General features: G+C 47.9%; 1 protein-coding gene across 1 annotated transcript in view; it reads left to right on the top strand.

The window, feature by feature from the left end:
* LGR6 (leucine-rich repeat containing G protein-coupled receptor 6) overlaps nucleotides 1–27,516 on the top strand; it is a 146,073-nt gene that overhangs the window by 31,572 nt on the left and 86,985 nt on the right. Inside the window, exon 2 of the mRNA XM_009881348.1 lies at nucleotides 19,592–19,663. Within this exon, the coding sequence (XP_009879650.1) occupies nucleotides 19,592–19,663 (72 nt within the window). The remainder of the gene's footprint in view (nucleotides 1–19,591; nucleotides 19,664–27,516) is intronic.

Here is a 27,516-nt window from a genome sequence, read left to right as displayed (position 1 = left end):
AGGAATGCACTGAGTCAGGTGGATATAAAAAGGAGGTAGGAATGTACTATTTGATGGACACTGCCAGGTGTCCAGGTGTTATTGGGATATTAAGTTAGCAGAGACATTCCAGATTTTTTTTAGAGGCTGAACAGGCAGATCTGCACCACAAGTCTCAGTACTGTAGTCTCAGGGTGATTCAGGGCTCATCGTGCCCAGTGCCTTGTAGCTTTCTGTTGCATTTCCAGGCAGAAGTCCCCTTAAAAATGGTGCCCAGGCACACGGACCCCTGACAGCTGCAAGCAAAGGTGGTCACTCCCTGCATCAGGCCCTGCTCCAGGACAACGTGCAAAGACATTACCCTGTGATCACAGCACATCATGCGGCAATTCCTTCCATGCACCTTCTGCACGGTGGGCACCATTGCCCATGCTCTTGAAGTTGAGTTATCTGTAGCAGCCGGTGCGTATTTGTTGATGATGTTCTTCTTTCTTCTTCCATGCTTTCCTGCTTCTGTTTCAGATATATAAACCTACTAAATAAGGCGATTAACTTTCTAAAGGAGCTTTGCAACAACATTCATAAATGGCTGGGGACCACACCTCCCACCAGCCTGTGCAGTAGTTTGTGCCCTTTCCCTCTCCTGCCACCACCTCGGCTCTAGGACAGCTGTGAGGCATGTCCCATGATGGCAGAGCTCAGTTTCCAATAGCAGGGATTGCGTCTACAAGCAGGGACCGCAGCAGGCACAAGGCTGCAGTTCTCCAACAGAGACAAGGTTTCAAACATTTCTGCTGACTGCTGACAGTCCGTGTGTCTGCTGTCCTCTGGGCATGACACTGGTTTCTGTGCTGGAAACTCAGTAACTGCTCAGCGGTCATGATGCTTGGATTGCCTAACTCTGCTGCCAGATCCCCACCTCCAGCCCAGGCTGCACTTCACTTTTCAAGCATTGAGAAGCAGAGAGATGTTCTTGATGCAATGAGCAGTGCCAAATGGGGACACTGGAACCCACCTCTGCACCTCTCTTCTGGGGCACACTGACAAATGGAGGTTGTGGGCAGACTCCTAGCCCCAATTCACAAAAAAATTCCATCAAAGACAGCTTGACCCAGCCCTGCCAACTCTCAGAAGCAGTGTGGAGACCACTCAGAGGATCCTGCGGGACAGCTGACCTTTGGTTTGTGGCAATGAGGAGCAGCTCAAGATAATGAATGGGCACAGCTGGCTCAGAACAGGACATCTGCATAGCACCTGTGGAATCTGCTAATGAGAGTGACGTCTCCCTTCCTCTGTCAGCTATCATCCATCATTCCCCACAATAGTCTGGGTTAGCACATCACTTTGTGGCTGTGATGGTGGTTTCAGATTCCCCCACAATGTTCAACAGATTGGTGGTGGGTCATGGGAGTTGTGCCAACTCTAATGCATAGTGTAGATGAAGACTTTCTCTGTGCTTCAGTCTGTTCAGGCAATGAAAGACTACTGATCCCAAAGCTGAGTCCAAAATGCAGGGGACACATAACCCAATCACTGATTTCCTCCAGAAACATTTTGCAGAACTGAACTGCACAAGATAAAAGCAAGATCAAACTGGAGTTGGACAGGAGTGCTGGACCAGCGCGGGCTATGGAGGGATGCTGCTTGCCTCACTGTCATCAAGAGATGCCTCCTTCCACCCGACAGGCAGAGCAATAACCACAGGTACTGGAGCAAGGCAGGCCATCGCTCTGAAGATGGTTTAAGCATGATCAGGTTGCCAGCAACCATTCCAACCATGGGAAGGTGTCTGCCCATACCCCAAGGAGCATGGCCACATCCTGAGTGGGAAGGCAGTCAAAACCCCAAGTACTCCCTAGATTACCCACACAAATGGCTCAATCTCTGTGTCCAAGATCAGTTCCGCTGAAACAGGGCAGAGGAGTCATCTGAGGCCGAGCATGTAACCAGAGCCTTTCTGTGTCTCCATATAACAGCATCCAGCTCCTCTCCACTGCCCCTTTCTCCACTCTCCTGCTGGGCTACAGGCAAACCCCCCCCTAGCCCAGGCTGTACAAAAAGTGCCTGCTAACATCACTCAGTAAGTTATTTATCTGTCCCGGAGAAATGAGGAAAAAAGGTATTACAATACTGCAGTGGGGCTGCAAAAGACTAGCGGTGCCCACTGCAGCCAAGAGGCTGACAAAAGCATGGAGCAGAGAGGAGACTGCAGCAAAGTTGGGAGACAAATCAGGGAAGCATGCTGTGCTGTCCTGACATCGGTGGATTGCTTTGCAACAGCCTCATGGTCTTGCAGCCAGCCGCCACCTCTTGCACACAGAGAGGCCCTTCAGGCCACGGTGCAGGAGATGTGCCCTATCATCTCACCTGTCCAGAGCTCTGGAGCAGCTGCTGTCCTCCTCCCTTGCACTCAGCCCTCAAAGAACTTGCTACACATCTGGTGGTCATCAGAGCAGATCTGGTGGAGCAGCAGTGGCAGGAAGAGATGGTGGTCAGACACCAGCCAGATGGGATGCCCTCCAGCAGCAGGACTGCCAACCAGCAGATGTCTGCTTCTCACTTGGTTATCCCCAGTCTTCTCATGATTTGCACAGCTCTGGGCTCTGTCTCTTGTTTCATCAGTTTGCATTTTACTTTAGGGAAATACTTCTTTTTCATTGTCTTCTTTCTCGTAGTTTCAGTAATTTTGTCTAGCAAGACTGGGATTGGGAGTTTGGCCATAACTTGGCTTGAGAGAGGACTGCAGATGGAGGGACTAAAACTGTGAAGCAGTTCAGCTTCAGCAGCTCACAGGTGCAGCTCCCGGTTCTTCCAGATTGCTGAAAAAGCCTTCAAAAGCAGACATCACTGCAGTTGCTTCTCGTTCCTTGCACAGATGTTGTGCAGGATACAGCAGGCCAGCAGTGTCCTGTTGATTAAGCATGGACTCAATTCATGTTTGATCCCCCAGGACCTTGGTCTTTCCCAGGAAGATCAGTGCTTTGGGCTATCTAAAGGGCAGGTGAGGCTTGCTCCAGCAAGTCAAGCGAGGGCACCAAGCAGCAAGGCTGGGGAGGGCACCTCCTTTGATATCTGTGGACCCCTAGTCAACCAACGAACATGCAGGCTTCACACCCTTCTCAAGACCATCAGGGCTGATGGCAATAGCATAGAGACATTATTCTCCAGCAGCCTAGAGCTCAGGAGCATGGGATGTCTTCTTTCTGATGAAGAGCAGTGCCTCGCAGCGCAGAGTGGCAGCAGAAGTAACCAGGAGGTGCTCCCTGTGCTGATACGCCAGCACTCAGGGGTGGTTGCCACCCAGAAGACTAGGCAGCTTGACCTCGTGGGAAAGAAAGCTTTAGGATGCATGGACAGGATTTGGACAACGCTGTAGGCAGCAATCCCCTTCCAGGCCAGCAGCCCTGGCCACCCCCCCTCTCTGAAAAACTCCACACAGAGGGGTCCCCAGTGCTCCCCTGCACGACCCTGACCAGCATCGAGCCTGAATGACACCTGCACCAGGCAGGCAAGGCTGGATGCCTCTGCATGCCAGACACCTACGCATCGGAGCAGCCTCTTGGAGATCTCCCCACCCAGCTCTCCTTGGCCCTTTCCCTGCTTTATTCTTCTGTCTTTTAATACATCGGATGTTACTCAAGCCCACTGATTGTTCTCCCTTTTGTGCTGGGGCAGACAGACGGGCTCCCCAGACAATAGACAGGCTTCACCAGTGACTGGGAAAGAGAGATGGAAGATTTACTGCCATGAGGTAATTGGCCGGAGGAATTTGAACTTTCTTTGCTTCAGGAACTGCCTCCATTGTCCTGCCTTGTCAGCAAAGCGGAGATAGGGAGGGTCCTGAGCGTGTGGTGTGCTTTCGACAGGCAAGATTTGCCTCCTGAGCGCCAGCTCCATTCACAGACTTGAGCCAGAACCTGAATCCTTGGGCTGTGACTGTTTTCTGCCTCTGGGTGCAGCTTGCCCCACCTGCTTTGACACTTCTTTTGCCAGGTTTCTCAACCATGTCTGGTTGGTGACCCCCCCCTTCCCCTTATTCAGAGCATAAAAATGTCCCAACGTTTTTTCACTTACCCCACCAGTAAGATTAAAAATGTCTCCCTGATGCCTTTGATAGTGCATTAGAACATGGACAGGCAGCATCACACACCAGATCATACAAGCGTGTGGGTGCATGGCGAGGCCAGTGGAAAGTCAGTGCAAAAGGTGAGGTCTTGTGGGCTGTATGGGGGTGAGAAGGTATCCATTTTCAGCTGGAAGAAACACTTTCGCAACTTGCAACTGCCCGCATGGCATTTTTGCAATCCCTTCTTAATGTGGGTGTAGCAGGCATGGATCAGGAAATGCTGCGCTAGCTGTGCTCACACTTCATCATCCTTTTTGCTGTGAAAGGACATTTTGTTGGGATCCACAACAACTTCAGGCTGCCACATTGCTTAGAGTCTTGACCGCTCCAGGAAGGTGTTATGTCTTCAGTAAATGGTTGATTTAACCCAATATGGGTCCACCGGTTGCAGCTGCGCAACTTTGCCATGTTCTCTCTTGATGGCTCTGGATGGCTGAGTTTTCCAGCTATCTGAGGTTATGTTCTTGGACATGTTTAGGTCATTGCATAAGTGAGCTGGTTAGAAAACTAACAAGAAGCTTCAAGATTACCTGTTTTGGGGGGCCCTTTAGCACACCCCTTGCACAGACGTTGTCAACAGGTTCTCAGGTGAAGACAGCCAGGTAGACTATCTGGGCAGCAGCCCACTCCCTGTGTTCCGTGGACATTACTTCTCCCAGCCCAGAGACAGGATGGGAGCATCAGGGTGGGGAACGTGCTGGGGATGTGCATAACCCCAGACTTCAGCCTGTGCACCCCAAAAGCTCTGGTGCCTGGGTGGCGGGGGAAGGCCAACAGACAAGAGTCCATGTTGCAGGGTCATGCCATGGCCTCTGACACCCCTCTCAGATAACAGTGGGAATTGTTCAGTAATATCCTGTCTCTGAACATAACACCAGTCTTGTGGTTTTCTGCCCTAGTTCCAGCAGGAAGACCAATGCTTCTCAGTTTTTGTAAAGCCCTAAGATACAGGACTTAAATAATATAAAAAAGCCACTTTAAGTTTTATTTATGCCTCTGAATTATCTCAAATTCTAGTTTTTTTCTCACTTTTCCTAACTCCCATAGCTGGGGTGGCCTGTGAATCCCACTCCAGAGCCTGTTCTGCTCCCTTGAGTAAGAAGATTTTTTTTTCTCACACTGTCCAAATCCATCTTCATTACATACACACACACAAAAGGGAGGAACATTTGCAGAAGCAAACTTTTTGAGATTTCCTTCACTCAAAGTCTCATTTAACACTGGCCTGGGCACCAGCAGAGGCTCATCCATCCCCACAGCTCTGGCATCACAGCCTTGTCTAACAGGGCCCAAGGTAGGGATCCAGTTTCCAGAACCAGTGGTCAAGCCAGCTGCCTCCACACTGTGAGGACAGGGTTGGAGGTGAGCAAGCCCCCTTCGCGCCCTTCCCTGCCTCTCATGCCGGGTGGCCACCACCAGGCTTCAGGAGTGTTAGCATTGGCCATCGCCTTGCGTGAGCTGATGCTGAAGGGTCGAGGCAGACAGCACTTTGCAGCCCATCACTGCCCGTTCTGCAAAACCCATCACAAACACCCATGCAAGGACATGTTGTCTGCCCTCCCGCCACAGTGCTGGAAGCACGTGGGCTCAGCTAGTTTTTTAATTCCCAGCCCACACACCAGCATCGCAGTACAGGGAACTGGGGAGCAGGGGAGAGGGCTGGGGCACTGGAGGAGTAAACTCCAGCGTTTCTGCCAGTCCACCCACATATTTGGGTGCAGGATGTTGAAGAGGCTGGACACCTCTGATCAGTGCCAGTGTCATGTCTTCAGCAGCACCTAGCACTACCCACATCCCAAGAAATAGAAGAGGCCAATTTTGTGTGCTTCTTTCCCAGCTGAGGTAGTTAATAGTTGGCCAGGCCACAAAGCAGAATGGTTTACACTCTTTTTGGGACAGGTTGAATACAATAGAAAACCAAACTTCTGTTCCATAAGAGCACCTGCCAAGCCCAATTCTAAATATAAATCATCTGCAGTGCCAGACCATCCCAAGCTCGTCCTACTCTGGAGTGAATTATTGCCTTCCGTTCCTGCTTGAGCACATTAAATGTATTCAGCCTTGTCATGACGTGATTGTTCCTTCTCTTACTTGTTTTGGCACAGAGCACACCGTCTCCAAGATGAGTGAGCTGAAAAGCAAAGCCTGGACACTGTCTCATTGCTAAGCAGGTGTTAGGTTATGACATGATTTTCTCCTCTCGAGGCAGCCGCTCTGCAGATGTTGTATTATTGCTGTTTGCAATTTTCCAGGCCTTACTTAAGTTTCTTTGAAAATCCCATCCTGCACAGGTAGCTCTCTACCTCAACAACAGCTTCTCACAATTGTGGCTAAGGTAGTGCCACAAACCAGCTTAAAAAAGCAAAGTACAAACCTTAAGGGAGGTCGTGCTGCCCCACTGTCGCAATGGGCAGCTCCCCTCTGGGGGCAGGGCAGGCAATTAGGAGCATCCTGTGTCCCTGCAACATGCCTCTCTGCTGGCAAACAAGACTTCACTGTGCAACAGGGCACCTGAATCCATGATAAAATGCACAGGCACAGGGTTGTCATTCCGCCACAACTCTTCTTCCCCCTCTCTCATGTCTCTCGGTTGTTCCACTCAGAGGAGGACCCTGCTGACCTGTCTGTTGGGGTCCAAAGCATATGAAAGACAAGAGAGAGAACTCAGAGGTCTCTCTGCCAGCTCTGGGCTTAACACAACCATTGGTCTTTGTTTGGCCAAAGATTTCCCAAAGTCTTTTGGAGTCGGATGCAGTTCTCCACTCAGGGGCCTGGTTTCCCAGCTGATCTCAGCTTCCCTGGCATTGTTGCTCTCCAGGAGCAAGCCCAAGCTCAGGTTCACAGGGTGTCTCTGAAAGCAGCACTTGTAAGAGCGGGGGAGTGATGCTGGAGGAGAAACTTTGTCTCACAGTGCACCACCAGTCAAATGGGAACATTCACAGCAGCCCACCTTCCCATATGTGTTGGCCAGCATTGCAACACATCTGGCACCAGAGCTGGCTAGAGCAGTGTCAGAGGCACCAGAACTGAAGCATACACCCAATTCAGGCATGAGAACACAGCCTTGGCTCTTTTGGTCATTTGTGGTACTGAATTGTCTTTGCTGGTTGGTCATGGTGGCTGGGAGTGTTTAGAAAATGCGATTTAAACACAGGCTTCTGCAGCACAAAGTCTTTCCAAACCAAACATGGGACGGACCAGCAGTTGAGTGCTCCTGGGGACTGTTTCCCAAGACAGAGCACTGCCTCCCTTGGTCCTTCCTGCCAGCTCCTGAGCTGACACGGCTCCTAGCCTTTGAGCAGCAGTTTAGAGACCGGGGGCCATGCTCATCACTGCTGTGTCTGTTTGCAGGTTGAGACTGGTGTGTCTCAGTGCAGATGTGCTGCACACACATTCTCCATGGCTTGTCGAAAATTCATGCCTGTGCCTCACTTGTACTCCATGCTTACAGCCCTATCAAGCTCTTTGTAGCAGCCCAGACCTTGCCAGGACCCAAGCTGCAATCCTAACCACCCCACAGCAAAGCATCCGTGAGGGTAGTGGGAATCTACACAGGTGCAAGTAGTACTTAAAGCAGAAAAAGATCCAAAGGGTCTTTTGGGAGAGCTGAGTCTGGAAAGCAGCTTGGCAGGTTCAACAAACCATGGCAGCCACTGTAGTAAACACAACCTTGGCCACAGAGGGTGTTCAGGGTTGGTTGCAACATGACGGTGCAAGGATGCTGGTGTTGGACATGGTGCTGCACACAACCAAGAGCTGGGGCTTCTCCTCACCTCTTGGCCAGGCTGTGCTAACTGGAGAACCTCTGTCCCCTTCCCTGGATATATCCCACCTAGGACCTTAACTCTTGGAGATCTGCATGCTTTGTCTTCACCGAGCTTTCTAAGAAGTATTGGAGAAGCACTCCCTCTCCTTGAGGTCAAGGATTTGGGTGTAAAGTCATCAGTTTGCATCTGGCACATTAAGTGCTCATTTTCCTCTGACCTAAGATGTTTTTTCACCTTCTGACTAAGAGAAATCAGTTATCACTGGAGCTAACAGTCTGCTCCAAGGAATCAGAAGCAAGAAGACGCAGGCTTCTCATCGAAGTTTTTCTTATTATTTCTTGCCAGCAAACTTCTTGTGCTTTTCCAGGAACTTTAGAGAATCTGTCCAGAAGTGCCAAATCAGGTACAAGCCTCCATAGACTAGTAACTGGATCCTGTTCTTTGAGAGAATGATGCACAGCTGCAGCACTGACATCAACTTTTGGCAAGTCCAGGAGCTCGCATGCAAGGAGAGGAAGCCCATGTAAAAGTCTCCAAATGCCAAGCCCTGCTTCCTCTGCCAGCTCTTTGTTTGTGCATTGGTCTCTCCCCAACACTTGAGCTACCCCTCCGTCCTAGCATGTGGGTTTTCAGATCAGGGCACGCATAGCCCTGGAGATAACACAGACAGCTTCAAAGCAGCGTGCCAGTGAAATACAGAGACTTATCATCTTTCTGTCAGGGGGAGATGGGGAACAGTTGTTCAGGCAATGTCTCCTGTGTCTAAACACAGCCCAGCACCAAGACCAGGGTTCCCATGGGGCCATAGACCTTTTCCACAGTGGCAGTGCCGGGCAACCCGCAGCCCGCAGGGTCCCATGCTGGTAGCTTGCTGGTGAGCAGCAAAAAGGATCTGCTTACAATGTGCAGGGAATACAGGTTTTTCTCTGAGAAACAGTTTCCTTGAGCAAAAACTGCTCTTCATCAAATGCAAAAGTTTCCAGGCAACACACAGATGTGGTCGAAATTTTTGAATGAAAACATGCTGAAGGCATTTGAACCTGAAGTGAAGGATTTTGTTTCAATTGGGGTTTCATTTTACTTCTGATTTTTCCAAATTCAGCCTGAGGTTAATATGTGCAGGTACTGCCTGTCATTAAATTTGCGTTGTCATGGCTTGGCTTTTAGTGAATGAAATGTTTTGATGTCAGCATAAAGCATTTCAATCAGCCATTCTGACATTTTCAACTAAAATCATAGAATCATAGAATGGTTTGGGTGGGAAGGGACCTTAAAGATCATCTAGTTCTAACCCCCTGCCATGGGTAGGGACCCCTTCCAATAGACCAAGTTGCTCAAAGCCCTTTCCAACCTGGCCTTGAACACCTCCAGGGATGGGGCCTCCGCAAATTCCCTGAGCACTTTGTTCCAGTGCCTCACCACCCTCAGAGTGAAAAATTTCTTCCTAATATCTATTCTAAATCTCCCCTTCTTTCAGTTTGAAGCCATTACCCCTTATCCTATCACCGCATGCCCTTGCAGAAAGTCCCTCTCTCAGGATTTGTCCCCTGTAAACTATTTTCAGATTTTGTCTGCTTCTTCCATTTAATGACAGACACAAACCACAGAGATTCAGTAGTGCATCTCCTTCAACCCTCTAGTTTACATGTACAGGTTTATTTGCTAGTTTCAGGACTTTGGGGTCAGATTCTTCCCCACACATGAGCTGGTGTAACCCTGACGAGATATGACTTGCAAGTCTGCAGTCTGGCTCAGTGCTCTTCCAGTAGTGCCTTGCATTGGTTCCTCCCCATCTCAGAGCTTTTGCCCCCAGCTCAGGTAGAAGTCACACTCTCTCTGTGACCATACACCCTGCCAAATGTTTTCTCTGATTTCTTGCCAGCCAGAGAACTAACAGAAATAACTGTGTTCTGCCAGATCCTCTCAATGTGAAAGAAAACAGCATGTTTACATGCACTTCTGGTCAATTACAGACTATCAATTTCCTGCCCGCCAGCCTTTGGGCTCCACCATCTCCTTTCAGTGGGTCTGAAACTAAATGGAGCAGGGCTGGAGACGATGGGCATCAGCTGTCGGGGATTCCTGAACAGCCCTGGGGCAGTCAAAAGTTGGCAGTGAAGGGAGGATGCGTGCAATGAAGAGAAACAGGATAGAAGCGGCTGCTCCGGCCCAGATGTGCAGGGGTCCCCCATGTGCACAAATCAACTGTGAGCACCTTTGAAAGAGTCCCGCAGGACTTTCAACTCCCAAGCAAAGGTGGAATTCAGTATTCAGAGAGCTTCTTTCCCTTTTTTCTCTCAAGACTTCCAGCTGACACTTTTCCAGGATCTGTAGGGCCAAACGCACTTTGTGCAGACCTTGTGCAATCAAAGGAGGGCTGTGGATGACAGTAGTTGCATTTGCTCCTGATACGCAGTTGGAAGCATGTCTATGGCATGTGTGTGCAGACCACACTAGCTTTAGCCCAGCCTGCTCCTAAAAGGAGAACCAGAGCTCGCAGCACATGCTCTGAATCAGGCGCGGGTACCAAGCTGGTAGTCTGAAAGCCAGTCCCAGTCAAGGACGTGCTCGGGAAGCACTTGGGCCACGCAAGTTTCTGCACGTACTGGCCCAAAAGGAAGGCTGGCCAGCTGAAAGCTGGCATCCAGCACAGCCAGGCTGGCGGTCTCAGGTGTTGGCTCAGGGAAACTCACCGAGAGCCACTGGCAGCAACAAGAAGACAACTTGCAAGGACTTCTTCTTCTGCATTGCCCTTGACCTGGGTGCACCCAGGTCCTAAGAACCAGTGGTTTAGGCACCCTTAAGCCAGATGTAGCATTAGACAATCACCCTGAATAGTCACAGGTAGATTTATTCTCCATTAATTTGTCTTCTATCATTGTCTTGTGTCTTTATAGGGGGACTCTACAAAATTCTTTACCAGCAATTTGTAGCTAAAAAGTACATCCTCGTAGAGCATGGAACCAGCATCATCTTCTCTGTCACAGCTCTCCTCACACATCTCTTTGCCAAGTAGAACAGTCCTGGTATCTTCACCTCTACACTGACCCAGTTCTTTAGACCCTGTTCCCTCTCCTATAATCTGTCTGCTCCTTCAGTGTCTGTTTTTTTGGTACAGTCGAAAAAGCCATGCTTTCCAGGTGGGTTATTTGATATTTGGAATATCAAGCAGGCAGGCCAGACTCCAAGGAGCAAGCTACCTTCTCAGGCACTGCAGGTTGCAGAACAGCTCCAGACTGCTGGCAAGTGCCTCTTCCATGGAGTTTCTGGCTCCGTAGAACAGCCTTGTGGCTTACAACCATCTTTGGCTTGCCTTGACCTGCTTTCCACCCTTCTGCATTGCTTTTCCTGGGACACAGCACTGTCCCCCACAGCCAGCCCTCAGGCGAGTGTGGCTAGTGTCCCAGAGCAAAGCTGGGTAAGAGTTTCTCAACAAAACATTTGTCTTCATAAATATCCTGCCCTAATCAAAGCAGAAGATGCCAACTTGAAAGCACAATATTTCCATGACTCAGTTAATTTCAAGGACATTTGCGTGGGGAATGTGACAGATGCACCAATTGCATTTGTTTGCTGTTTACTGCTTGTTAGCTCTTTTGAAAGGCTTTGGCTGGGCAGCAAAAAGGAAGATGCTCCTGGATTTACCTTTCCCTGGTAGCTGTTCTGGGTGTTAAGAGGATACCTACTGCAGCAGAGAGGTTTCATTTCCCGTGAGAGTGACTAGGTCTGCTCCCAAAAGGCCCAGTGCATAAGGAGCTGGAGCCCAGTAGAGACCTGTAGAAGGGCAGGGAACAAACCCACATTGAGGACACAAGGGAATGAGAGTTTCTTTCCAGGGATCTAGTGGAAACCATTTAGTTGCTAAAAGTCAGAACATTGCTGGGCTGTGGCTGCTCCAAAGGACAGAGTGGACAGAAAGGACATTTGCTTGCAATCTCATTTTTCTGGCTTAAAAAAAAAATGTTCCTTGCTCTCATTCATGCCCCAATATTTCTTTTTAGTTTAGAAGTTCTTTTGGTTTTGATATGCTCACACTAAGGAAAAAGCTCACGTTGATCCAGCTCCAACATTGGCCAAGTCTGAATCCTGCTATGTGAGGCAAAAACATAAAAAGAGTTTTAAAGAGGCTGGGAAGTCCTGCTTGGACACTTCCAGGACTGAAAGTATTTTTCTTTCCAAATTACTTTTGGTTTAGAATGTCTTTTCTGGGGTGATTTTTTTAATGTCAAAACTGGAGGGAAAAAAAGAACCACACAACACATTTTTGTTATTTTGATCAGCACAAAAACAATTCCTTATGGACTTCTGTTTCATGGGAATCACCAAAAACATGAACTTGCAGAATGGCATCAGAAATGGAAAATATGGTCCTTGGCCAACATCCAACCCAAAGCAGCCTGCTGCACTGACTGCTCTGTTTGGAAGGTGAAAGCAGAGGGGCTGGGGGGAGGCTCCATCAGCCTCTGCCCCAGTTTGGTGTATGAGACTCTCCTTCTCCAGTTGAAGCAGCTCTGTACTAATGAGCACTGGAATCACCAGGGCACTTGTACACCTGTAGGCCAGAGGATGTCAGCGTCCATCATGTTCATAAGAGCTATATCCACAAGACAACACAAGTGCTTTCCTCTTTTATCGCTGTGTGTCCTTTCCTCTGTCAACGAGGACAGTGCAGACAGGAGATGGAGCCCATGAGGAAAATTTCTAGGAGCACACTTAGCAAGATTGATATTTTGCCTTTTTGGAAAAAATGCCCCTATGTTCTGCTCCAAGTTTCACCTCTGTCACATGGCACTGTGCCTCCTGGAGGCAACTCCTTGCTGCTTCTCAGCCGTGTCTTCTCCCTTCTCCGTGTGGCTGCAGCCTATTCTGCCAAGTGATCTGCCCTTCTCCTATCCTTGGCCATGCACCCCACACCTTCTTCCTTTCTCCTCTGCTGCCAAGGGAGAGCCCTTCCCTGGCAGACCCTGTGGGCCCTGGGATGAGATGGTATTTGCTGACAGCCCTGACCTGGCAGATGGTTTCTAAAAGTCATTTCTTCTTGTTCTCACATCAACCATGCCCAGGGGCAGAAATGCATTACTCCTCTGCTCAGCCCCTTTCTGCTTTTGTGTGGAGGACACAAAACATGGTGCAGAGCCAGGGCAGCTATGGGACGAGCTGGAACTGGAGCAGCCAGAGTGGCATGAGAGTTGTGCTTGCCATAGGTCACTGCTATTCACTGCACAGGCCAGACTTCTGAAGACCTGCTGGTGCAGGGATGGGCTTAATCTCATGCTGGCAAACTGGCCTTGGCTGAGTCTTTATTATTGAAACATTGTGGAGATCTCGGATAGGGCCTACACATGAGGGATGATCTAAGATGACTGATCTATTTTCAAACATGGAGAGGTGGGAGTAGAAACACGTTCTGCTCTTGCCTGCTGCAGTGATATGGGATTGAAGCAGGGCTGGTGCCTCCAGATATGGTGTAATGCAAATGAGCTCTTACTGCTTTGATCTCTTTATCTTCCCTTTCTCCTTTTCTTTATGGAGACTACCTTTAGCGTATTTTTCAACCTGCAGGCTTTTAGGAAAAATTTCAGCTGGCTCTATGGCTCCAAGTACCATTCTATCGTCAGCCTCAGCTTTACCCCAAGCAATGCAGGCATTTTGTGGTGACCTCGGCGATTTCAAGATAAAGAGGAAAGGAGATAACAAGAACCTTTATGAATCACTCTAGTATAATCTGAAGAATTTCTAAACCCATCATTTATTGCCTTTGGGCTTCTTTTCTCAAGGTGGTGTAATTGTGCGTTTTTCACTGAATGCTAATGAGAGTGGCCAGAAGATAGGTAGAGACATTGCTCATCTCCTAGTGATTTCAGAGAGAGACAAGAGTGTTTCATGCCTTACAAGAAGAGGTCTAGTGTTGGACCTTTCCAGGATAAGGATGGGAATTTTTGTCTGGTCTGTACAGTTCCCTCAGAAAACAGACTGCTGGATCAGAACTGGGAGGCCTTAATGCTGTAATTGTGCAATTAATTAATCAAGAGGATACCAGGTCATTAGCTTCTCCCCACAATCATAAAAATTTCTGCTCAATTGCCTGAGTGTATAGAAGGTCTTTTATATGGTCCAGAAACCTGTGTGTTCAGCACTAACACTGAGAGGAGCCAGATTGAGTCCATGCTGGGAAGAGAGCACATTAATATCCTGAACATCTTGAAAAATACAAAGATATTAATATAGTGGAGCAATTTAGGGCTTGAGAAGATAGCCACCATTTGGGATCCATAGTAGCTTCCTGTAGGCTCAAAACCTGAGGACAGCAGTCAGATATGTTATTTGGGGCGACTTTGCCTCCTTACAAAGGAGAAGCACAAGGTCCATTTTCCTAAATACTGAAAAACCTCTCCAGTGGCTTGGGCAATATCTGTCATCACTTCCAGATGTTGCCACATGCATGGGATTTCACTGAGGTATGATAGAAGCCAGGATCCCACAGAGTACCCCACTGCTGACTCCCTGAACCACACCTGGAGCTTGCAAAAACCTTGTAGATCAAAGATCTGCCTGAAGACAGATACGTCCCCCTGCTCTCATGGCAGTAGGACACAGCCTTCTCGTCATGCTGAGTGAGAGAGAGACCTATGGAGACCTCAGGGGACTGCAGATAGTGACTAGACTTTCTGGGCCTTCAGAGTACAGAGAGAGATAGCTGGGCAATGTCTTCTCCCAGCCAGAAGCTGACCTTTCTGCCTTGTGATGGCTTCCAGGAGAGCACCATCTGTCTGCCAGTCATGTGCACTTTGCAGATCCTGAGCCAGCTGCACATCTGGGTCTGAAGGTTATGTACTTGGCCTCTGCCAAGATGTATCACTGCAGATTTCACCTTCAAACCTTTCTGACTGAGCAGCCACAACCTGGTTGCGTTACTCCAGTGTGGCTTCAACCTCTGTTGCTTTAGATCTGCTGACCTCTGCTTGTGTTAATTCACATTTGAGTGTGCCTCTGGGGAAACACTTACAGTCTGGGGAAACATTATGGTCTGCTTATAGTCCAGGACAAGTTATATCGGGAGCCTTGGGGGTGACAGGCAGGGTTCATCTCTCCCCAGTTTTGTAGGCAGTCCTAAATGATACCTTGAGTTTGTGTGACACATCAGTCACAGTGTCCCTAGAGATACAGCCTGGGGATATTGCTTAGGCCTGTCTTGGGCGAGTATCACGGGTACCCTTCATGCAGACCCACATCTTGAAGTGTAAAAAAACTTGCCTTTTGGCCTAAAAGCACACGCTTCTACAAGGTACTGCAGGTGCCTTCACCAGAGCTGGGCAGAGTCTGCTGGAACTGTGATGTTCCCCGCAGGGACATCCATGGCTCCAGGCTCCAGAGCACCAGCAACACAGCCTGCATCCCACCAGCCCGAGCAATTATGCCAAAGATAAATTCCTTTGATCTTTAAAGCTCATATCATCCCTGAAGTAAAACTCTGTGGTAACCATCTCCTAGCACTGTTAAAGAGCATGGCAGACAGTCCTACTGGAGTACCCAAAGCACGGTACGTGTCACATCATTTTTTGGTGAGGAAGATCAGCTAATCAGTGAATAATCAAAGGTTGTTCATGAAAGAAGGTGACATCAAAGCAAATAATTTAAGGAACCCCTCGAGGGCCAGAGTAGTTGTAAGGTCTGAGGCTGAATCACATGAGCTAAGTTTCCATGAACTGTGTCTCAGTTTTCCTGCAGGTACAAGTTAGAAATGCTTACGATAAATGTTTAGAATTAGTTGGGGAAGGGGGAGATTTTAAATCACACTAATTATAGCCATGATGGCTTTGGTGCAGTGCCATTGGAAAGCATAGGTATTTTCAACACCTAATGCAAGAGGCCTTAGAAGGCATTGCTTCATGGGCAAATGGGGGTGATACCAGAACAGAGTTTCAGTTCCAGGAGTAGTAGAGTAGTTCACTTTACTGTCAGCATTTCAGACCACAGCCACGCAAAATCATTTGACAGCAAAAGGTTTCCTGCTTTCGTTTGATAGCTTGCAGAGAGGACAGATGGGCCAGTCTCTGGGGAAAGAGGAACATGGGAGCTCTGGGACAGGAGAGGGATGGCTTTTCCCAGTGAACCAGTGCAGTGTGGTCTCATGAACTCAAAGGCAAGAATCTGGTCAGCTCCTCTGCTGGTCCTATATTGGATGTCTGGGTGAAGTTGTAGCACCCCATTTCCTCTCCTACCTTTCTGATTTCTTTTAGAGTTTAGGGGACTTTGGGATCTGAATTATGTTCTTTGTGTACTTATATAATGCCTGCTATGGTATGGTCCCCATCTTTCTAGTGGTTTCTTCAGTGCAAATGACAATAGTGGTACTTAGATATGAGTGACCCAACACTTGTTTGACTCAGCTGGATGCTAGTCACTCAACAGAGAGAGCTACTTTGGAAAGTCAAAGTCATTGACAGAGCTGGGAAAGGTCAGCAGAGTCCCTAATCCATTTAGTCCATGAATACCTAATCCTTCTGCCAGATGTTGCTGAAAAAAAAAGAATCCAATAAAGTTCAAATACCTTGGGTTCCTTTTAAAATTAACTAAATGTGGCTGGCTGAAGTAACCACCCTCAAACACTTGAAAAGATAAATAGCTTCCCTGATTACTCCGACAGGAAGCATTTCCACTCTTGCATGCACTGAGGATGTACATAACACAAGAAATCTTACTAAAAAGAAAAGCATGAGCTTGGGAAAACACAGCAACAAGTCAACAACATCTTTACATGAGTAATAAGTAAAATATTTACTCCCACAACACTTTAGACAAGAATCCTGTGCCTCAGCTTTCACACAAGCATGGACAGCCTGTGGAGAAACATCTCATACTTTTGTGGCTAGCAAAACCACTGAGCCTAGAACTCTGCTCAGGAAGTTAATTTCCAGCCCTTGGAGGAACTCCTTCTTCCTTCACACCACCTGTTCTTGCACCACCCCCTCCATGCTGTCCTCATACCATGGCCAGTCCAGGAACTCCACCACACCAAGCCAGGTGTGATGTACACTGCTCTAGAGGAGATGGTGTGGGGCCCCCATGGGATATCACACTGGAGAGTTAATGATAAACACAGTCCTAGAGCTGAGTGATTGGCACCATATTTGCCTCACTGTCCATTAGCTAGCAGACCACTACCGGGGTTTGCACCACGTGCCTCCTTTTCTCCGTATCATGAGTTTAAATGTGTTGCACTTGAGTCCTGCAGTACTGCAAATCACCAGAGCACAAACATCAATGCGTTTTAAATAAGATGACCCAAAATGTTCCCCGTGCAACAGCCTCAGAAATGAGGGTTGGATTTTTCTTCACTGCCCCAAGAGATGGTGGGAGAGAGCCCCTTCCCTCAGACCTGTCTGTGGCCAGGAGCGCCAGGTGTGCAAGAGAGTGAGGGAGGGGAACAGGGCACTTAAAGAAAAACCATGCACTGGGGAGCTGTGAGGCTGTCAGAGTGATGGGCTAATTGTATTTTTCCTCTGCCTTTTGGAAGATTTCTTCAGAAACCAGTGGGTTTTGTCCCTCTTCAGGGTATGGATGAAAGGGGAGGAAAGAAGGGGTCAAAACATCCTCATTACCACCAGCCTCCCTGTTACTACCAGCCACATACTGACATGCTACTGGGTAGGACTCATGCTGAGGGTCTGTGCATCCCTGCAACCCCCCGTCCACCCACCCAGGGGTGTGGGACAGGCAACTGTCCCCATCAGGCCTAGGAAAGGGCTGGGCACCCAAAATGCAGTTCAATGAGACTTGAAAAGTGTCTCCTGCAGCGAGCAAAGAGTATTCCCTACACTGCCAGCAGAAGGCAACTTAAGGAATATGCCTTGGAATTTCAAGGAGACCTTGGATGTTTCAGATCTGTGTTTTGTTTCATAGGCTTTCATTTTATGTTATTTTTCATTATTTTTACATGGTTTCACAACATGTCAAAACATCAGACAGATTCATTACAACATAAACAGGAGACACTTTGATGTAGGAAAAAAAGATGTTTTAATGGGTGCTAAGTAGCAACCGCCCTTAGGGATTTAAAAATAAAAATAGAAGCAGCACAAAATAATATTTTAACCCTTCTACTGAATCACAGGATCAGCCAAATATAGAATGCAGCATTGCACACAGGACAATGCAGGCAACTTTATTTTTGCATTCATTCTGGAAAAATGATTTTGAATTCTCATAAGTCTTTTGGGGATTTTTCCACCATTTCTTTCGAGAGGAGAAAGTTACAAATAAAAAAAAAAAAAAAAAAACAAAACAGGACTATCTTCAAATAGGGTCCCTCTTGTATAGCTGGGTTTTGCTGAGGGACTTTTCTCCTTCATGCTTCAGTCGTTGCCCTTGGCACAAGACTCCTCCCTCCATCCATTTGTCCAACACCAAGACAGATTCCCACTGATACTGAGGGGGTTACATCCTTCCTTAGGCTCATGAGTCCATGATATTTAATGGAGGAAAGAGTATAGTAAAATGCCTTTATTTTTATGTCGTGCCTCCTTATTCCCACATCACAACAGAGACATCTGTCTGTCTCTGCCATTTAGTCTAGGCAGTCCGAAGGAGCTAAGTGGTGTCCTGTCTAAACACAATGATCAAACTTCTGCCTCACATGAGCCTACCTAATGCCTCCGATGGCATTTGACTAGGATTACTTTGCTCGGTAGGGGACATGGCCCTTTCATTCCCAACCATACCAGCTTTTAATTCAGCCTCGTCTTTCCTCATAGTTGTAAAAATCGATGCTCACTTGCAGTCACTTGGACACAGCTTGCTGTAGACTTGGGTCACAAGTGCAGTTTCCTTCCTGAGGGCAGGGTTGCAGCTATCAAGTATCAGACCTTCTGGAGACACTCAGAGTCCAGAAGCATCCTTGTTTTTTCCAACTACCAGCTGGTCTAATGCACCATTTGCTGCAAACTTTGCTACTCATCCTAAGAGGATGACAGCTCTGCCGTGGGCAGCTCACAGTGACTCTGTAATGTGCTAAGGGCTTAAGACTCAGCAGACCCCCTGGACCCCTTGGACTGTGGTACATTCTCCTCTGTGAGGGTCTGACAGACCCTAAGAAGACAGGAGGTGAGCCTTTAGCTGGAAATTATAAAGACTGAGACAAGCACAATCAGACAGATTCCTCTCACCCCCTAAATTCAGACTTTGTCACCCATGGAGCCAACCCCCAGCCCTCATTCTTGGCATTGTTCTCTAGTTTTTCCAGTTTAGAGCAGGCTTGTCCAATAGGATGCACCACTTCATCCATGGCTTGCTCTGTCCTCAAAAGCATGCACTGGAAAAGCTCCCTGTGGTGGCTGGCATGACTGGTGGTCACAGAAAGATACTTTTGGGCCCAAGGACATACTGTCCTACTGCAGCGTCACTGGGCTTCCTGTTCACTCTCCAAAAATTCTAAGACACTAATACTGCTTGTGCTGTTAGGAAATGTCATAATTTGCTCCATAACCTGGAGAAGCTCAGGCAGACCACCCCGAAGGAGCAAATGTTACCTCTGGTTACACCTCTCCATCCGTTTGCAGGCAGAGCCTGGGCTGTCACAAGATGGTCATGCTGAAATGTTTTGCAGGGACTTCTCATTTTCCCTGTTAGCAAAGATGGGACACAGAGCCTGGCATTGGGGTTTATTCTCTGCAAACCACAGTGTGACTGATTAGTGGCTTCTGTCTTTCTTCCCCACTAGAGATCTGAGCATGAACAACATTAGCCGGCTGCAGCCCAGCACTCTCCGTCACCTGCGCTTCCTGGAGGAGCTGTAAGTATGGAGCAGCAGCACCAGGCAGATCATGGTCGGGGTGGTGGTGGGGACACTAGAGAAGGTGTCTGTGGCTCTGGTAACAACCCTCAGCATTGTCACTGGGGCTACAAGCTGAGACGGAAGCAGGCTGCATGCTGGGAGAGGGTTTATTTGCTACTCTCGCTTAGGGGTTTGACTGTCATTACCTTTAGGTTGAGATGGCACGTGTGCCAAAAGCCAAAATAAAAGAGGATCCAACTATTGTGCAGAAATCAACACTGCACCCAGGACCACAGCCAGCAAACAAGGAGCTTCGTTCCCGCTTCTGCATACAGGGTCCCCCTCACATGCTCCTGCAGTCCAGAGACACCTTATCTCCCAGTCACTTTGCGGTTCAGACAGCAATGAGCCTGGGCAATTGAAGTCAAAAAAATTTGCTCCACAGGCTGAGGTGTCCCGTCATGCACCAGTGTGTATTGTGGTCTGAGCAGGCACACTCAGACACAGCAGCAATCGTAATCCCCAGGGATCGGCATGTGGCTGTGTGTCAGTGAAGGAGTGGCTCGACTTCTGAAAGTGTGAAAATTAACCACCAGCATTAGAAACCACTGGAATCCCTTAGGAGCCCCAAAAATGGGAGCCTGCGGGGCAGAGGATTGAGGTTGGCCATTTCTGCATGGGTAAATTGCACCTGTATGGTCCTATTCCACTTGACCATGAGAAATACCTCCAGGTGTTATTCTCATGCTGTTGCTCCTTTCAACACAATAGCTTCTGTTGGAAAATGCAGTTTCTTCAAAACACTATTATTACATTGCATGAAATACCAATATTAACGTCACATTTGATGTCTGTGTTGTAAACTTACTGGATATATAACACTTATTACAGCTTATTCTGTCTAAATGAAACACTTTGACTTTACTGAATCAGTTCTTGCAGCCACCACCCCACACATCATCACTGAGATTTCAAAAATATTAGTTTCCAAACTGACAGTATTTCCTACAGAAAATGTTGGTTTCAGTGCCCTGAAAGGAGGCGTTTCCATCTCCCAGGGGCACTATCCCACATGTTCTGCAGTGAAGCGACATGGAATCATCCGCATCCAGCAGTACAGTGTAATGCCAGTGATGCGCACAGGTTGTGGTGCTGACCTGCCTGACGGACAGGAGCCTCTGCGCTGTGTGGCTGCGTGCAGTGCTTGGGCACAAGTGTCATGAGCAGAAAGTCCTGTCTGTGCACTTAGAAAAGAGTTTGCAGATGAGCATACATACTTAGGTGGACACACATATGCAAAGAAAAACTTCCCTGAACAGTCACTCTTGACTAAAGAGACCAGACCAGATATTGATGTTCATTATTCCCATAACAGGTCAAACTGCAAAATTATCAAATCATACTGTAGGTTTTTAACTTCAAATAGTCTTGCAACTCTCCTACATCTGTCTGTAGTTTCTATTCATTAGACTTGTAAGGTCCCTAGCTGCCCAAACTCTCTTCCCCCTTAGGCATTTACAGACTAAGCATGAGTCATTTTTATCCCCTTTAGCGTTGAAGCTCAAGCTACCCACAGAAGGTGGGTTTTTCAAGACCTTGCATCCATCTTTCAGCCTTTCTCTTTCCATTTTGTCAACAACTGTGTTGAAGTGTGGACACCCAAAGCGTTCACTGGGGGTAGTACACCTTTTCACACGCAGAGACCATACTGTGTAGTATACAATTAACAGTTGTGTTGCTGCAAGCAATTGTGTCCTGATTGCATGTCATGTACAAAAAGAACAGTCTCGACCAGCAATGAATAAATATTCATAGGCTCCAAAAGAGCCAGCTTCCCAGAGCCAAAAATAATTATGAATGAAGCAGTTGAAGAGGAAAAATTTAAACAGGAAAATCTGAAAAATAATTGGAAGTTGTTAGAGAACATTTTACTAGAGGCTGAAAATGCCACAAGTCCTCATTCGGAAAGCAAAGGTATTTTGACTAGGAAAAAACATTACAGTTATGAGAAGAACTGGAAATTGCCGCGTTATATATCTATGCATACCCAAGTTCATGTTTGAATTTCATAGCAATAATACAGTAATTTTATTCATGGAAATCAAGAAATTGATATAAAATCAAGAAATTGATATGAAATCAAGCGAAAAAGATTTTGTTTATATTATCAGAAATCTAAAGTGATTCCTTCAACAGCATCTAGACAGGGACAGTGTGTGCATACACATTAATGCTTGGACTTGGATGATGTTAAAGGTCTTTTCCAACCTAAACAATTCACAGGGCTGCCATCAACCAGTAATACAACTTGCCTGGCACTTCTGCTGCTCTTTTCATTTATTTTTACCAAACTTTAATCCCAAAACATTACATCAGGGCCATCACATTTGGGATGGGATCATCTTCTGTGTTGGGTCATGCACAAGAATCGAGAAAAAAAATCCTGCTTGTTTACATATCCTCAATAGAAGTTTGTTCAGGTTTCACAGCTCAGACCTCTGCAGATTTCATCTACCCTGAACATATTCCCTTGGGTCTACTGGGGTGACATGTAGCACATGAGACCAAGCCTTCTGTCTACTCTCCCCATGGAAGAACTGACCATGCTGGGGCATGCTGAGCTGAGCAATGAGGGACAATCCAGGTATCTCCTGGGGAGGAGGAAGACCTGCCTGCCTGCCCTCCCGGCAGAGAAGTGCTGACAAGAAAGAAGAGGGCTCTGCTGCAGCCCATCCTTGCTGCAAGTCCCTGTCTTCAGTCAGAATACAGCCTTTCAGCAGGCTTCTCATCTCCAGTGATTTTTGGGTGACCTTACAGCACCAACCTACCGCATACCCAGTTATGTTCCCTGTTACATCCTCAATAAACTGGGTGAGTAACAGGCTGGAGGATGTAACTGAAGATGAAACTGGCAAAATTCAGTGCAGGGTGAACTGAAACTGGTGTTCTGGGGCTTTGGTCAACACAAAAGAGTTCCTTGACCCGAAACAAAAAAATTTGTTTCATTTTCAGGTTACTTCTTAACTTTTAGTCTTTTACTTTGGGTCAAACTTGAAAAGTAAACATTATTTCAAATGGAATTTGCTTTATTGCAAAGATGCCTTAAACAAGATGCTTGAACATTCTGAAAAAAAAAAAATAATCACAGGTTCCTCAGCCAAAAATATTTGCCAAATTCAACACAGACATTCAAATCTCCTTTTCAGGTCCCCTGGAAACTCTTATATCTTAGGGACATTTTTATCTTGATCTAATGCTCAGAAACATCCCAGAAGCTCCTGACACCCCTGGCCCTTGAACACATATGAGTATGACCTGTAACCCTCATCCTCTCTGAAAGTCAGAGAAAGTCCATGTTCCTCTGCCACCTCTGTGAGCTCCTCACTGTTCCTCTCTCTGGCTCTGCTGCTGCCAATCTTCTTTCGTTAGATCTAGTCCCAGTAGTCCAGGGTCACAGCGGCTTGGAAGAGAGCTGGTGTTTCACAACTTTTATGATTCCTCCTTTTTTTGTGTCTCTATTTTAGCATCATCTCTGGCTCCCCATGATGGCAGAGTTTCATGATGGTCAGAGATCAGCTAGGGTCAAGGCTCATCTTATGCATGAAGCTGTGGTTCAACCAAGGAATAGGAATAATGGCAAGGAGAAAGAAAGCTGCAAAAAGGTTTAGATGTGTCCCCCGTAGACACTGAGGACAAATGTGCCATGTTGCACACCCTTCAGGCTGCTGTGAAGCACTGTGAATCCAGGTGGATGGACCCACCTGAGTGTGTCAGTCCTTTACTGGAACCCATGCCAGGTGTGGGCATGCAGGGACCAGGTGAGAACAGGGTGGCACCTGAGTGTCTTGAGGACAGCAAAGCAATCACCCATGCCACACCACGATGTCCAGGTGGGCTGTGTCCCACAGGACATTTCTGCATTGGCTCAGGTCCCCTCCAGGGGCCAAACAGCCGTGTTGCACAAGGGATCAGAGGCAACGCCGTGATTAGGGCGCAGATGAGGGCACCAGGACTGCTCCAGCTCAAACTGCTCACTCACTGTGTGGTCTTAGTAAAGCGATTTTCCCTGCCAGTGCCTCTATTTACCCATCCATCCAGTGACGAGAACAGGCCTCTCAGGTGTGCCAGGATCTGTTAGTCATTAGTTTTTACTGCAAGCTGCTCAGGAAGGTGTTACGGATGCAATTAGCCCTCATGCTCAGAGGCTGCCAAGAGAACAGATTCTCCAGTCTCAGCCAGCTTTGAAGAGGCAACACCACCGAGGACTCCTCTCTGGCAGCTTTCCGTCAGTCCATGCTGTCCTCTGTCACCACCAGCCTCCAGCTCCAGTGAGAAACAGCACAGGGACAGGAGAGGCTGTGCTGGGAGCTGGCACAGTCCCAGCCAGGCACTCACCAGTCCTTCCTTCCACAGAAAGCCTTCAGTGGTAGAGGTGTTTAGATCTGGGCCTCACACAGGCAGGGAGCAGCCCAGTGTTTAGTGTGTCTCCTCTGTGTTTCTTTCTTCTTTTTTTTTCTTCTTTTCTTTCTTTCTCTCTTTTTGGCAGCCGGAAGATTGTTTAAAGTTGCTAATAAATTCCAGTTAATGAAGCCTGAAAAGCCAGAGCTGGGAGCCAAGAGAAACAAGAGCAATCAGTACAGAAGGAATAGAAAGAGGATCTTGAAAACCAGCCTGGGAATAATAACATGTTGAAATGTGTTCGCCGGCAAGGGCTTTGTTACCGCGCTTTGAATCCAAACACGAGCATTTGGTGCCAAGAAGAGAAACTGCAGCCAAAGGCAGGTGTTCATTGCCATTCACCTCTTGCTTCAGGGCACAGCGGCAAGATCAGACCCCTTCCCAGCCACTGGCTCTTTCACCTGCCTCTTCTCAGGCCCCGAGGGCAGAGGGACTCACCATCACGGGGAGTGCCGTGCCTCTGCAGCATTGCAGGCACAGCAGGCTCAGGACCCACGCCGTGGCCTCCCCTTGCAGGCTGTCCCCCTTCCCAGGCAGCTCTTGCAACTCAAGGGACTGCAGGCCAAGGAACAGCACAAAAGCAAACCAACATAAAATGCAAGTGTATATGTTGGGAATGTGACACAGCAGCCCTCTCCTTCTCCTCTGCATCAGGGAAGAAATCCCCTTCCTACTCCTCTTCCCATGCGGATGAAAGACCAGTGGAGCCATCATGGGTTACAGAGCACCAGAACTGCTGCAGTGTCCCCCTGCCTGCTCTTGGAGCACCCACCACCACCCACATCAGCTCCCAGACATCTGAAACATCCATATTGTCCAGCAAGGTTGCCACACTAAAAGGCAACCTCACTCTTGAAAGAGACAGCACTGAAGTAGTGCTGGCTTTGAGGCATGACTCCTGGAGTCACAGCTCTGCTGTGTAAAGGCGTGCTTACATTTCTGGGCAATGTTCAAGTGTGCTGGCACCATGGTGAAAAGCATTTCCTGGAGCAGTGCAGTAACATGTCTGGAGTAGGGTACTCCTAGGAGAGCAGTTTTGGTGGGTTTCCATCGCAAAGCAGGCTGCAGAGGTCTCTGGCAGTGAGACAAATGCTTATAGGGCCATGATCTTGCTTTGCCATGATGAGATTTGGAGGCAGCATGACTGCTCCTTTGGTAGCCACCTTGTCTGACACAGCTCTCCTTTTCCAGATGTCTGTAGGTGAGGAGCTGCAGCTCCTCTGAATGCACTGGCACCATGGTTCCCCCAGGATGCTGTTTAGCTCCTGTGTCTGAGAAGGTAACAGGATGCTGCAATGGAGCACACCGCTGTGGCTCTTCTGCAACATGTTAGCAACAAGAGGGCTAACCCTGGTTCAACCAGGACTTTCTGTTCTCCTGGTTGACGTTGCTCCTTGGCAGAGGACAACACTAGTTATTGATGCAGTGGGTTGGCAACAGCAGAGAGAGAGAGTTAAAGGATAATTCTTCTGATGAAGGCTTCCAAAGGTCATCCCTGTGCAATCTAGCATGGTGCAAAGACAAATGCTGGCCAAGGTACAGGTGGGGACAGGGAAGGAGGGCTTCTGGGGTGTTCTCCATCTTATGCATTGAAAAATTAAGCCAAGGTATTGAAGGAGCCCAAGTCACATTCAAAATGTTGTGAAAATATAGAGATTTCAATTCTTTTTCTACTCTGGTTAGGCTGGGGATAGTGTTCAGCATTTGAAAAATACTTGCAAGCAAGGATAGCTGGCCCCAATTTTCCTGAAAACTGCCTTCCAAATGACTAACTCTGTTCTGGGGTACCCCAAGTGGGGCACCCAGAGTAGACTCAAAAGTCAAAACTGCGCTGAAAGCTTGGAGGGAACAAGTTTCCCCTGAAAACCTTGACAGTTAATAATGTGTGGGGATGGAGTGAAGGCACTCAGTGTCCTGTATTGGGTTGTTCATTAAGGAGTTGTGTCTTATTAAATCTTACTTGGCAAATGAATCCAAACTAGCTTGCATATGAACATTCATGTGGGTTGAAACTGGCTTGAGGACCATAAACAAAAGAAACAAATGCCATCAATCTATCGAGTTGGAACAGGCATTTGGTGGGGGCATGGAGAGCAAAATTAGAAACAGGCCTGCATAGTCTCCTCCTCAGGGATGGAACAAGGCAGTAAAGACCATGTTAGAGACACCTCCAGGTGATACAAGACTAGGACCAGCTGCAGATTCCTTTGTGGAAAGGGAGAGTCCAAGCCTGGCTTTTTTCTCAAATGTGCCATGTTTTCACTTGCATGACTTAATTGGCTTCATTCGTGCTTTGCACCAGCATGAGAACAAACTCGATCATAACACGGGGCCCTTGGTCTCCTGTGTGCCCAGAGGATGGCACAGTCTTGGTGTGATGACACTGTTTAGACAGGAGGGCAGAGAATTTATCTGGGCACAGATTCTGCATTGACAGTATTAGTGTTTGAGAAATGAACCAGAGCAGGAGATCAAAGAGGGAGGCTGACATGCTCAATGAAGATCTCGCAAGGGGAAAATTCCACTGGGATATGGACACACGTGTTTGTCCTGTCCTGCCAATGGGCAATGTTCCTGCCTCCTAATGTGAATGATAAGGGCATCATCGTGTTGCCTGAGCATATGACATGAGCGATCATGCCCAACAAACAGCCTTTGGGCATGCCATGGAAGTTGTAGCATGACCAAGAAGCCCAAGATACAGGAGGGGGTGGGAGCCTGTGGTAATTGAACTGCAGCAACCATGAGGTGGTAAACCATGAGTTTGTTCCAACTTGGAGCGTATTGGGAATGCAGATCAAAGCCTGGAGGAATGTTCCCAGAAATCAACGGAGTGGGGAAGGCCGGGAGGGGGTGCAGAATCTAAAATCCACCTAACACGCAAGCTTTCCAAAGCAAGCCAGCCAACTGTGGGTCCCACCCTCCCCTTCCACCTGCCCCTTCTCTCCCTCTTCCATTGGTCTCTTTAAATCCAGAGCTTTCCATTTTTCCTAATCCTATCTCACAGTGTAAGCTCTGGGGTGGCAGGGCATACAGCTGAATCAAGTCTGCCTATCCTAAAAAGTGACCTGAGCAGGCCTGGAGCAGAACTTTTGTGCTGTGGACCAGCTGCAAAAGCAGCTCCTCTTCCCTCCGTGTGCTTAGGGCACAGGGGAATGCCACCTCTCAGTCCTTCTTGGTGGGGTTATTTGCTTCAGTCTAAAATTCTATGATTCAGTCTTCTCCACAGAAGGAGTAAATGAAGAGCTGTCTCAGGGGAAGTCACGCTGGCAGCATCACTTCAAATGTTATTATTCACTATTAAATAGAAAGGAAGCGACCATTTCAGTGAATTTCCAGTGGGATCTGGCTTCTGGAGATGTCCTCAGCGGGTGCCTCTCTGCCAGGCCGGGAGACTTCTGGAGAGTTTGAAT

The sequence above is a fragment of the Charadrius vociferus genome, unplaced genomic scaffold (genome assembly GCF_000708025.1).
Source record: "Charadrius vociferus isolate BGI_N301 unplaced genomic scaffold, ASM70802v2 scaffold333, whole genome shotgun sequence".
NCBI classification, from domain to species: Eukaryota; Metazoa; Chordata; class Aves; order Charadriiformes; family Charadriidae; genus Charadrius; species Charadrius vociferus.
The sequence above is the reverse complement of the archived record's forward strand: the minus strand, read 5'-3'. Positions and strand labels throughout refer to the sequence as shown.